The 12,690-nt window shown below is 53.6% G+C and overlaps 1 protein-coding gene across 1 annotated transcript; it reads right to left on the minus strand.

The window, feature by feature from the left end:
• Positions 1–1,259: 1,259 nt before the first annotated feature.
• Positions 1,260–8,134, minus strand: THEM5 (thioesterase superfamily member 5). The gene is made up of 6 exons (XM_033093460.1): positions 7,668–8,134; positions 6,485–6,686; positions 2,892–3,030; positions 1,983–2,093; positions 1,419–1,692; positions 1,260–1,289 (listed from the first exon to the last, which is right to left on the minus strand). Exons 1-6 carry the CDS (start codon positions 7,788–7,790, stop codon positions 1,260–1,262), a joined length of 879 nt encoding a protein of 292 aa, XP_032949351.1. The 5' UTR covers positions 7,791–8,134.
• Positions 8,135–12,690: the final 4,556 nt, after the last annotated feature.

Below are 12,690 nucleotides of genomic sequence, written 5' to 3' on the forward strand. Positions count from 1 at the left end.
CGTCCTTCCTTTCCCGCCCCTCCCCTCCCCCTCCCGCCCTCGCCTCCTCGCTTTCACTCTGCGTAATCCACTCCCAAGAGTTCCCTGCCAGCTTTTACACGGATGACTTACAAATTGAATCAGCAGCTCGTCAGTCTTGAGCTGGAAAGCACGATATCCAGCTTCCTGCTGGTGTTCACCGTGTGATGGAAGTCGCACGGGCCCTTTGGGCTCAGTGCAGGTGAAACCGAGCTCATTACCTCCCCCCATTTCAAACCTTTGTATCCCCACTGATGCCACCTGGAACCACCAAGGCAGAAACGTGGAGTCACCCTCCAAGGCTCCCCTTCACGGACCCACGGTGTACAAGTTGTGGCAGAGTCCCACCCTCTGTTTGTGGCGTTTCCAGTTTCTCTCATCCTCACGGCCCCGACCCATGTCAGGCCCTTCCTAGCCCCCTTTGGTGTCCTGTCAGGACCTCCTAACCAGGGCTCCCATCTTCAGTCTTGCTGAGCTCTTACTGCCCCCAGAGCCACCTTTCTAAAGCAACAAAACTTTATGTCATCCCCCAGCCCGAACCCTGTAAAGGCTCCCTGTTGCTTCCAAGACAAAGTTCAAGCTCCACAGCAGGGTTTAGGAAGCCCTCCATGGCCTGTCCCTGCCTGCCCCCTCTCCTGCCCTCTTCTCTTTCCCTGAACTCCTGCCCCACTCAACCCCTGGCTGTTCTCCAAGGTCCCTGCTCTTTCACAACTCCGTGCCTTTGCTCTTCCTCGCACCTCTGCCTGGAGTCTCCTCTGACCCTGCCTGCCTGCTGCACACCACGCACAGCTTCTTCTAGAAAGCGTTTTCTCTTTGCTTTCGTAGAGTAAAACTGACCCCTTTCCCCTTGGGTCCGCCCTGCACCCATGGTAAGCGGCAGGATGGGGTGGGGGCAGCTGCTGGGACACTGCACTGTGCCCCTGGCCAAGGCTGCCCATCGCAAGGCCAGCGCCCCGTCTTTCACTGCCAGGTGCTGGGTGCCTGACCCAGTGCCTGGTGCCTGGCAGGCGCTCAGTAAGTCTCTTCCTTTGGTGCTGACCGGGCAGGTGGGTGAGTGGAAGACTCCGGACGGATTCTGATTTCCAGCTATCGAAAGGTCTCGGGCTAAAAGTGGGGCCGTGAGACTTTATTTACTCAGAGGAAAGTGCTCTCTCCCTCACCTCACTGGTCACTTCCCGGGCCAGCCCTCCCTTCCCCGTGGAGCATCCCAGCAGGCTGGACAGCCGGAGGCACGGTGACTGTTATGGGGACGACTCCTCTTCCAGCTGCAGCTGAAGGAAAACGCCTGCAAGAGAAGTGGCAGGAATGTGGGCACAGATGGCAGAGCTTGTGGGGCGCTCTGAGCATCTGCACCCAGTTACCCAGGACCCAGATCCTGCCCTGGGCTCCCCCTCACTTACCTGTGTCTGCGGCACGTGCCCCACCCCAGGCTCAAAAGCTGGACCCCAGCTTGGGACTGGATCCTCAGCATTGTCCCTTCCCTTTGTTCTGGGGGTGGGTGGGTGGTGGTGATGGCAAGACAGGGCCTGGGGGTGAAGAACCTGTTTACCTGAGGACTTGGCATAGACTGTCTGCCCATCTCTGCTCTGGGCGACACAGGACATGTAGAGCTTCTGGTCTTCCATCTTTTCCACGGCGACGTTTAGTACAGCCAGAGAGCCCACGGGGATCAGGCTGGGAGAGGAGGCGGCTTAGCCCGTCCCTCCTGTGAACCCCTGGCCCCCTCTCTTTACCCCTCCTTCCCCCAACTCATCCCGACCTGCCTCAAGGACTTAAGCAGCTCTGGGCTCAGGGCCGGCCTGCCAGCTCCCAGAGGCAGCCCAGCTCCCAGAGGCAGCCGGCTGGGGAAGGAGGGTGACAGGCAGGGCTCCCGCACCCCCACCACCCAGGATGGCCACGCCCTCAGTGATGAAAAGGGCCTTGACTTTAGCCAACACTCCAGGGATTCCGGGATTCATACTTACTTTTTGAACCTGATGTTCAGGCTTAGTGTGAACAGCCCCTCCCCAGCCAGGTAGGCAGTTTTAGAAAAGGTCTCATCCATCAAGGCTGCCAGGGACCCTCCGTGGGCAAACCTGGGTGAGGGGCGGGAGCAAGGCCAGGGCTGCAGCACCGGGCAGACTGCTCCCTGGGCCTCCCCCGGCCCTGAGGTGGAACCCCCCTGCCTCTGCCTTTCCCCAGAAATGAAAGGAAACAGAGCTCGATCCCGTCTGATCAAAAACCAACTGAGCTTTTCTGCTATGTTGCTTCAGCGGGTGTCAGCAGCCACTGATACAATTATTTTATTTCACCAGGAAAAAAAATTTCTTTGTTCTGATAGAGTTAATAGAAAAACATTTTTCTGATTCATCACCTCATTGCTGGCAGCAATAGCCATAATTTGAAAAGATGCTCTCACACAGAGATGGGAAAAGCCCCCAAACTTTTTGGCTTCGTGAGGAACTAAATGTGAACTGTAACTTATGACCCATAAAGTAACTTAGGACCTAAAAAGTGTCCACCAGGTGGGCTCCTGAGGACTGCTGCCCAGGAAGGCTGAGAGCCGGCTAAGCTGCACGTGACGAACCTCTGCTTTATTTAAAGTGCGTCAGACTCGCATTCTCACTCGTAAGCTGACCTTCACGCCAAGGCTGCTTCGTTGTTGGTTACATTGGGGCAAATAGAAAGGCATCACATTTTAGAATGCAGATAATACAAAACAGATTGGAGTTTCCGATGTGTGAGACGGAAGCTCAGTTCACCCACCCGACCCCGGCACCCCAGCTCCTTAGGGAGAGGTACAGACCCCAGGGCCTGGTGTGTCCCGTTCACCTGCTGAGCTAAGCCCAAGAAACAGCCAAGGCTGTCCACCCAGGTCCGGCCTGTGGTCTCACCCTGGGGCCCCCTCCAGGTAAGGGCCTGGTTGGAAAAGACAGACGGACTTCTTCTTGGACGGGTGGAAAAAGATGACATACTCGTAGCCTTGTCCTTCCATTGGGATGCACCTGGTGAAAATGCGCCAGTCACTTTTGTCTGGAGAGAGATGGACAGTGTGACAGCTGAAGAAGGGTGCGCATGAGGGCACGGGGCCCCACTCAGGACATAGGGGTGGGCATTCGGCGCCGTGTGTGAGCCCTGCTTCAGGCACAGGGTCAAGGAGAGAACCAGAGGACACCCAGGCTCCACCCTCAGGGAGCCTTCAATCAGAGACGAGAGGCACAGGGAGCCCTCCGTCTGGAAGGAGAGACACTCAGGAACCTCCCTGGCTGAAGATGGAGATAGGATCAGGGCCGGGTCAAGACTTTCACAGACCTTACACATTGAGAATTCAAAATGTAGCTCCTGTAATTCACATGTAGTAATTCAAAATAAACAGCAAAATAAGTGCAATAAAGTCCTTCAAAGTTCTAATTGCCCCCTAAGACAGCTACAACTTATTTTTTAAAAAGATTAATATTAAAAATATAGCTAAAAGACAATATTATATTGGTTTCAGGGGTACACCACAGTTTTCAACATTTATATACTTAAAGAAGTGATCACCATGATAAGTCCTGCAACCATCTGACACCGTACCATGTTATCACAATATTATTGACTATACTCCCTATGCTGTACATTACATCCCCACGACTTGTTTGTTTTATACCTGGAAATTTAAGCCTCTTATTTCCCTTCACCTTTCCCCCATTGTTGTATGTTTTCATTACAGTATGTCTATTTCCTTTGCCAGGTTAGCAAGTTTTCAGTCATTTTTTCAAATAGGTTCTCAATCCCTTGATCTCACTCTTCTCCTTCTGGTACCCCTGTGATGAAGATGTTATTATGGTTAATATTGTCCCAGAGGTCTCGTAAACTCTCATTTTTCTTTTTTATTCTTTTTTCTGTTCACTGTTCTGATTAGGTGTTTCATGCTACCTTGTCTTCCAAATTGCAGATTTAATCCTCTGCTTCATCTAGGCTGCTGGTGATTCCTTCCAGTGTGTTCTTCATTTCAGTTATTGTATTCTTCACTTCTGACTGGTTCTTTTTTATGGTTTCTATGTCTTTTTTATGCTTGCAATCTCTTTGTTGAAGTTCTCACTAAGTTCCTTGAGCATCTTTATAATCACTATTTTGAACTCTGTCTCTGGTGGGTTGCTTGCCTCTATTTTGTGTACTTCTTTTTCTGAATTTTTCTCCTGTTCTTTTGTTTGGGATGCATTTCTTTGTTTCCTCAGTTTGGCTGCCACTCTGTATTTGTTTCTATGTATGAGGTAGATCTGTTATGTCTCTGAGTCTTGACCAGGTGGCTTTATGTAGTAGGTGTCCTGTGGGCCCAGTGGCACAGTCTCCCTGGCCACCTGAGCTGGGTGCTCCAGGAGTGTCCTTTGTGTGGGTTGTGTATGCTCTCCTGTTATAGTTGAGCCTTGGTTGCTATTGGCACATCAGAGGGTGGGATTGACCCTCAAGCTGACTGGCTGTGGGGTTTGGCCACATCCACAGCTTATGAGCTGTTGTGTGGAAGGCTTATCCCATTGAGTGGGATTTGCCCCAGTGGACTCTGGTACCTGTTGAGACCACCCTTTGTGTGTGCCACTTGTGGGGCCAATTGGGCAGTGCTCTGCTGTGGTCTGAAGCCAACCTTCAAGTATGTTGGTTCTGGGGCCTCTTGGGAGGGGCTCCAGGGCAGGTCCAGGTCTGCCACTGCCTGTGACTCACTAGGGACTACCTGGTAGGAACTACAAAGCGATTTGCCATTGTTCGATGCCTGTGCTAAACCTGGAGGCATGTGGGAGAGATTATGCTGTGAATGGAGAACAGCTGCCACCAGTACCAGGCCTGGGATAACTCTGCAAAAGGCCAGGACACCCAGAAGCCTGCTGCCACCTCCTGGCTCCCTTACGGTTCAGCCACTGATAAAGTCTCATGTGGTACTCAAGTTGGGTGAGTCAGGGTCTCAGAGAATCACTAGAGTGGGAAGAGCTGTGGTCACCAGGTTAATGTAGATTTTGGTTTGGTGCCAGTGCTGAGCCTGGAGCAACTCAGCAGAAGTCTCAGAGCACAATAAGGCCCGTTGCCACCCACCTGGGGCCTGTGGACTCTTGATTGTTTTCTAAGAAAGAGTGCTCCGTGGGAGGGGCTGGCTGCTCCGGGAGAAAGTGCCTCCAGCTGTGGGAGAGTTGGGTGGGGTGGGGTCCTAGCTGAGTCAGCAGGGTGGAGCAGCAGAGCTCACCAGGCCAATCAGATTCAGATTTGGCCTGTGGGGGCGGGCTCAACACAAGAAAGATGGTGCCCGCCTGCCAGCTACACTAAGTGGACCCCTCGCTGGGAAAATGCTGACTGTTCTCCAGTCCTCCCACTGGAGCCACACACCTCGGTCTGCCCTCCCGAATGTCTCCGAGGCCCCCTGAGTCACTGTCCCTCCGCTGGAGCCCAAGGTGAGTTCCTGCGAGCGAGTGAGCCTGTGTACGGGCTGTTTAACAGGATGTCTGGGTTTCCCGCAGCCGTCTGTCCCACCTGAATGGTTGGAATCTCCACTGTTTTTCACAGCCGGATGTTGTGGGAGCTCCTCTTCCCGGCACCAGTGCTCTGGGCTGGGGACCCTGGTGTGGGAGGCTGAGGTCCCTCGCTCCTCTGGGGGTACCTCCACGGCCAATGTATCCCTCCTGATTCTCGGCCGCCACAGGGAGGTTTGGGGCCCTTCCGTGTCTCTGTCCCTCCTACCAGTCTTGACATGGCTTCTTCTTCATATTTTTAGTTATAGGACTTCTGTTTGGCTAGACTTCAGATGGTTTTCCAGGTTGATTGTTCTATAATTTAGGTGTAATTTAAATGTGTTCATGGAAGGTCATACGCACAGTGTTTATCTAGTTCTCCGTCTCGGACCTTTCCAAGTACATCCTTGTTGAATGGATACCAAATTCTTTAAAAAAAAATTATTTTGGTGCCGCTGCTTTGTTTGTGCCATAAACCCAAGGGTAGTCTGCCTACTGTACTACCCATTCATTAATGGCAAGAAAACCACATATATGAATGAGAGAAGCGAGGAAACATGGACCCACACATGCACACACATGAAGAAGGATGGGGGTGGAATGCTGTATCAGTCTGATTGGTGGGTGTTTCAGGAAAGGTGGTCTCAGCCTAGCAGAGCAGGGACAGTGTGCAGTGGGGGAGGGATCCCAAAGGCCTTCGGGGTTGTGGAGGGGCACTTGGGACCAGACAAAGGGCAGGGAGATGAGCTGGCAGTTCTCCAGGGGGCCACTAGGGTGCGCTCTCTTCAGGCAGGAGGAGGGGAGCCAGAGCGCAAAGAGGACACATCCACCTGCCTGGGGCTGCAGCCCGAGGGGTGGAGTTAGGTACCAGGAAGAACTTCTGGCTGAGAACTGGACGGCAGCTGTGAGTTTCCTTCCCCAGCGTCTTTGAACACGGGGGAAGGGGCTGGCTGAACCGACCCTGGTGGGCTGGGACACCTGTGCTGGGGCCCTCTCAGGCCAGGTCTTACCCGAGGTCACTGCTAACCCGGATGGCAGCTTGAGCCCCTGGATGTGGTCTCTGTTGGACTTGAAGGAGGGCAGTTTGATCCAGCCATCGGCCTTGGTCTTCTCCAGAAATTCCTGGTACAGGCTCAGCATGTCTGGACACCAGCTAGCATTGGGAAGGGCATAATCCTTCAAGTCTGTCTTCTCTGGGCAGAATCTTGAGACCTGGGCAGGAAAAATCAGGGGGACTAGACAGCGTCCTGGGGGTGGAGTGGGGTGGGCACTGCTGCTTGGGCGGGGGGACCTCCGGCTGCTGCGCGCCTGCGCTCTGGGCTCCTCGACCCCTTCCACGAGTATTGACAGGAGGGAAATGGCCCTTCTTCCTTGCAGAAGATTTGGGGACTCCTAGGGTGACTGTAAAAGGGATGCTAGAGCACCAGGGAAGGGAAGGAAAAGAATTGGGGCTGGCAATTGGAAGCCAGCCGCTCCAGGTTTGTGCATTTCAGTGGTCCCGTTTTAAGACCTGTGAGCTGTTCCTTGGGGCTGTGAACTGCTAGTATTCACCCCAATGTACAGATGGGAAAACTGAGGAAATATGGCTAAGTCTGCACAGCTCTTGAACGCCAGAGCTGAGGGTCAGACCAGAGCCCGTTCAGAGACACTGTCTTCCTAGGGGGTTGGCCCCAGTTGGTGAGGATCCTGGGTACCGCTCCCTCATCTCAGGGGCGACTCCAGCTCTGTCCACAGCTGTGGGTCTGCCTGGGCAGGGTGGTTCATAGAAACATGTTTTGGGTGTTCACAGAGGTGTGGTACCATCTGTGGGACAAGGAGGAGTCCTCTATAGCATCAAATGCTCACACACCAATCACAACTGTGGGCAGGAAGCCAGCTGCTTGCCAGGACCACACACAGGGTCCTCTCTCTGGGGACGCCCCAACTCAGGTGAAGCAGACTCAACCCCACGGGAGGAAAGTGACCACTGGTGGCCACGCAAAATTCATGCCAGGAAGAAATGGTCCTGGTGGTCTCGGTTTTGGATTTGGGCTACTTGGGACCTTACCTTCCCTTTGCCCAGGCAAATAGCTCCCCAGTACTCTGCCCACTTGCCCCAGCCGCGATCTGGGAAGAGGAGATTTGCGGTGCTCCTTCCACCCTGGGCCCCAAGGAGAAGAGCTGTGCATCCAGCTGAGCTGGGGGCTCACTCACCAGGGAGTCCGTGGACGATCCGCTTGCTGAGGTCAGGTTGAGTCTGGGCAGGATACGGCATGTACCAGGGAGGGCTCTGTGGTGGCCGAGTCTTGCCACCACCTGGAAGCCACTCCTGATCATGGCTGAGTGCTGGCCCACTCCTGATGAGGCAGCAAGGTGAGTGAGAGCTTTTCACTCTCAGTCAGGCCCCTCTCCTTTCTGTCACAGAGCCTTCGTCAGCGAGCTTCCCCTGCAGGTGGAGACAAGGCCAGGCTGGTTTGACGCAACACCCTCAGACGCTGGGGGCCTCTAGCTGGTCCCAGCCCCACCCAGTGCTTGGGGAGGAGCAGAAGCTGGCTGCTTGGGCATGAATGCATAGCCGGTCTGGCTTGAGTTCGGAAAGAAGTATTTTTTAAAGGAGCAAAAATGTGCATAAAGAAATAGGATAGGTTACACAGAGGCGTGGAGAGCTGTCTTGGAGTTTGGAGTGTGGGGAGAACCCACAGAATTCTCAGAACGATAAGGGAGGGCCATCTCTTGGTTGGAGAGTATTGGTGGAGTGTGTGTGTGTGTGTGTGTGTGTGTGGAGCATTTGTGGGGTGCGCTCCCTAAGCTCCGGCATGATTCTATGACTCAGAAGAGCAACTCACAGCCCTCAGCCACACTCTTCTTTTATCCCAGACAAGAAAATGGGGAGTGGGGAGAGGAAGGGCTCCATGGGGGATGCTGAAGGCCGGGAGCTGATGCCAGCCAGGTTGCCCAGGAGGTGGCAAGGGCCATCCTCCCAAAAAGGGCCAGAAGCTCAACCTGGGCAATTCTTGTTTCGGTGCCTGAGAGCCTCATGGGAGCAGGGCTGCCACCCTTGCATGGCCAGACTTTCTTTGCAGATTGTACCTCCCAGTGGGATCTGCATCTCTGGTCACCTGACGTAGAGGAGTGACACCCTCTGTGAAGTAATTTTAAAAATGTATGTTGGTCTTTGCCCCTTGTTCCTGGCACAGAACTCCTAAAATGCCTTGGAGTTTCCTGGCTGACAGGAGTGTCTTGTTTTAATGAGGGGACTCTGGGTGGCTCCTGGGTAGGGGGCTGGTCACCAGAAAGACCAAGCCATGGTTAGAAGCTTGGAATTTTCGGTCCCACTTCTCATCCTTCAGGAAGGGGAGAGGGGGTAGAGATCAAGTTAATAATTGAACATGCCTATGTGAGGACGCCTCCCTAAAATCCCAAAAGCATGGAGTTTGGAGAGCTTCCGGTTTGGCATACCTGAACTCCTGGGAGACAGAAGCTCCTACGATTTACCCTATATGCTCTTCATCTGGCTGTTCATCTGCGTCCTTTCTCTTAGCCTTTGTTACGTAATACACGGGTCAACATCAGTCAGTGTTTCCCTGAGTTCTGTGAGCTGTTCTAGTAAATGATTGAATCCAAGGGAGGGGGTGGTGGGAACCTCCAATTTGTAGCGAAGTCAGACAGAAGTTGTGGGTGACCTGGGGACCTACCACTTTCGATTGACAGCTGAAATGAGGGGCCGTGTCCTGGGACTGAGCTCTTAACCTGCGCTACCTCTGGTTAGTATCCGAACTGAATTCTGGGACATCCAGCTGGGATTACAGAGAAATGCTTGGTAGTGATGGGGAAACCCTCATTTCTGGTGTCAGAAGTGTGTGAGGGGAGTGAAGGGAATTTTTCTTACAGATATCCTCCCCCTTGTTGCACAATTTTTGGCTAAATCAACTTTCAAATATTTACATCATTATGATGATATAAATTTTGTTCTCAGCCTCAGCACATAGTATAGTTACATTTCCTTTCTTGTATCACTTTTATCTTCCTTGAGTTGATGATTACCGAGATTCAGCTGGATTCTGTGGTCCAGGGGAAATACGGGGGCACTGAAGGAGCTGAGCAGTGGTTGAGATGTCAACCACTGGGACGGAAGAGATTCCACGAGACAGGAAATACAAGAAATAAGATCTGGCCAGGTCTGTGGTATTTAAGAGCAGATATGATGGGATCAAAACTATGGCCGTTGGAGGTAATTAGACAGAAGGAAATGTGAGGAGAACGTCTACAGCGGTGGCAAAACCATCGGTGTGGCCCTGAATTAGGGTGATTGGACTAGAACGGTGGAGGTGGGCTAAGGCCATCTTGGAAGAGAAGGGTTAAGGTTGTGGAGAAAGCGCCCCTTTCCCCCTTTCTGACTCTCCCACCATGCCACACATCCTGTGGCTTCTTCCTGCGACACAGCACTTCCTAGACGTGGGCTGGGAGGTCAGATGTCCAGAGAGATGGGAACGTGCTTTGAGCAGGTTTTGTGCCTTGAGCGGGTTTTGTTACAGGCGCTTCGGCCCAGCCCTTCTCCTTCTGTGAACTCAGCTCAGGGAAAACAAAGCATCTTCCCAGACCGGGACTCTCTGAAGTGATTAGGAAACAAGGAAGCCAGTCATATTGCCCGCCAGGTCCATTTCCAGTGTGGGACCCATGGGGGAATGCTGAGTTTGGGGGCTTCTCTTGCTGAGATTGGACCCATCCCCAGAAGCACGTCCTGGGCCTGACCTGCCTGATGGCACACAGGAGAACCAGCAGTGACGTGCTGGTACACGATGACCAACCAGCTCTTGGTGGGAAGGACCTCTGACTGGCAACCTTCGCCAACTTCTGTGGTGTAAACTTTCCCACAGTGGCTGATTTCAAGCCACCAAAATGAAGCCACTGACCCCGAGTGTGAAGCTGGTAGAGACGTGCACACTCGGCCGCCGCCGCCGCCGCCTGGTAGAGCAAAGCAGCAGCGGTGGCCCAGGCCTTGGCAGGTTCAGCATCACTTCTTGGTCCCAGGCCCTTTCTTCCTTTTTATCAGGCTCCCAAGTTGAAACTCACGCCCACCTCTGTCTTGGAGTTCCCTTCCCTCACAAGAAGGACCGTGCGGTAGCGCTTAGACCCGTCTTCCCTTGCTGCTCGCCAAACCAGTCCACGGGACATTTAGAGAGGAAAATGGTAACATTTCCAGAAACCTTACAAAGACCTGGGGGCCCGGGAAGCCCTCTCAGCTCATTCTGGATGCGGGTGGAGCTGCCCTGAGGGGGGCTGGCCGGCTCCCTGCTGTGATGGGGGTATCCCCGGCACTTTGCCAGCGGTCCCTCTTTCCCTCTAGTCCTTCTGAACGAGGAAGGAATTTCCCTCGCAATTTCCTAGGTGTCATGGCTATTGTCCTCTGGGGCTCAGCCTCTCCTGGAGACTTGGCCCTATAGCCTGAACCCCGACGCTTCAGAGGGCTCCCAGGCTGCCCACGTCCCTCTCAGGCTGGGGTTGATCTTAGACTCTGTCCAGCCCGGCCCCACCCTCAGGGAAGCTGTTTCTTTGACCTTCTTCTGAGCTAAGGGGCAGGGGCAGGCTGGATAGGAGCAGCTGTGCTCAACAGAGAGTGACAGGCAAACCCTGGGGGTGCTGGGGAGGTGGGGGGCTCGGCCCTGGTTCTGCTCCTCTCGGGAGCTGCCATGGCGAAACGCAGACCCAGTGCCAGCTCTTCTGACTGTCCAACTGCAGACAATGCAAATCCAGACTTGTATGTGAAACCTTCTAACTTTTAAATGTTGCAACTGGTTTATCAAGAGATTGCCTGAGCCAAAACCAGTATCTTCCTCGGCCTTGCCCTCCCATCGCGCTTCCTGGAGTCTGTTGCTTGTCGGCCCCAGATCTCATCTCTCTGCTAGCAGATCAGCCGTCTTTTCCTGGTTACCTCTGGGAGGGAAACTTCCAGACATTCATTTTACACACTCAGCGCCCACCGTGGACCCTTCGGACAGGAATAAATCGTCGTGTGTTAAAATTCATGAAGCAGTTGGCTCTCAGCTGATTCAGAGTTTTTGCCTCGCCCAGTCTTGCCTTATTATTAAACCTTTATCCATTTCTAGATCAGGGTGTCATTCTTTATGGAATACGCAGTTCTCAAAGCTCGAGTTTGAAAACTCCAGCCTTCAGCCAGCGACAAGGGAAACGAGGGTGCCCACTCCTGCCTCCTCCAAGATGGCTCTCGCGCCTGCGCACCGACTCAGTCACACGTTCTCACACTTCTGTGCCTGCGCTCGTAATCACGGCGGGGCTGGTAAGTCCTGGTGTTGGGCACTTGGGGCCTGGAGTCGGGGTAGTGGGGGGACCAGGTGCAAACCCCGGGTTTGCCTCAGCTTCCTCATCTGTAAAATGGGAATCATCTGAGGGAGGCTGTGTGATTTGGGGGAATTTACTTAACCTAGCACAGTTTGCTCACCCGTAAAGTAAGGCAATCAGTCGGACCTAAGAAGTAAAGGAGGTAAGGCAAATAATGTGTTTTCACAATGCCTGGGAAACTGTCATTTTAGGTAATAGCTGTCAGGTTTTCAGAATCCCTGTACTGCAGTGGGCATTTCCCTCATGAAAGGATATGGCCTCTTCATAAACAGCCTCTGCACGGCCTTTTTACCCCTGCCTCTCCCCTGAGGCAACTAAAGACCCCCTGGGCTAAGGACAGCAAAAGGCTCGCCTTAAAATCTCTTGCACGTGCGCGTTTGTTTAAGAAGATTCTCTAAGGTCAGGGTAAATCACCTCTGCCCGGAGGCTGACAGCCTGCAGCACCTGCCTTCTTCCTTCCTCTCCCTGGTCTGCACTTGGCTAGGTTGCCATGTTCTGGACGCACAGACTGAGGGCATGGAAGGGCTTAGAGGAGGGGAATGAACCGCAGTAGCTCAAGGCCGGCCACGTGTTCCCAGGGGGAGCCAGCTGGGACCCTCATTGTCACTAATGTCATGTGTCGGTGTGCACACACCATTCAGAGTGTGAACGCTGGTGTAACCAGTGTGCCCCAAGTTTGACACATGAGCTGCAAAAGCCACGCCAACCTGTGCATGCAGGTGAGTCATGTCTTGCCCCGCCCCAGGGTGGCTCCTCCCGTCCTCCTGCAGGAAGTATAAGAAGCCAGGAGCCACCCAGGACCTGGGGACAGCCCCAGTGCCTGATGTGGGAAACAGTGGGGAACGGAAGCCGAGGGGCCGTTCTCTGTGGCTGGTGC

Source organism: Rhinolophus ferrumequinum, chromosome 22 (assembly GCF_004115265.2).
Source record: "Rhinolophus ferrumequinum isolate MPI-CBG mRhiFer1 chromosome 22, mRhiFer1_v1.p, whole genome shotgun sequence".
Taxonomy (NCBI): Eukaryota; Metazoa; Chordata; class Mammalia; order Chiroptera; family Rhinolophidae; genus Rhinolophus; species Rhinolophus ferrumequinum.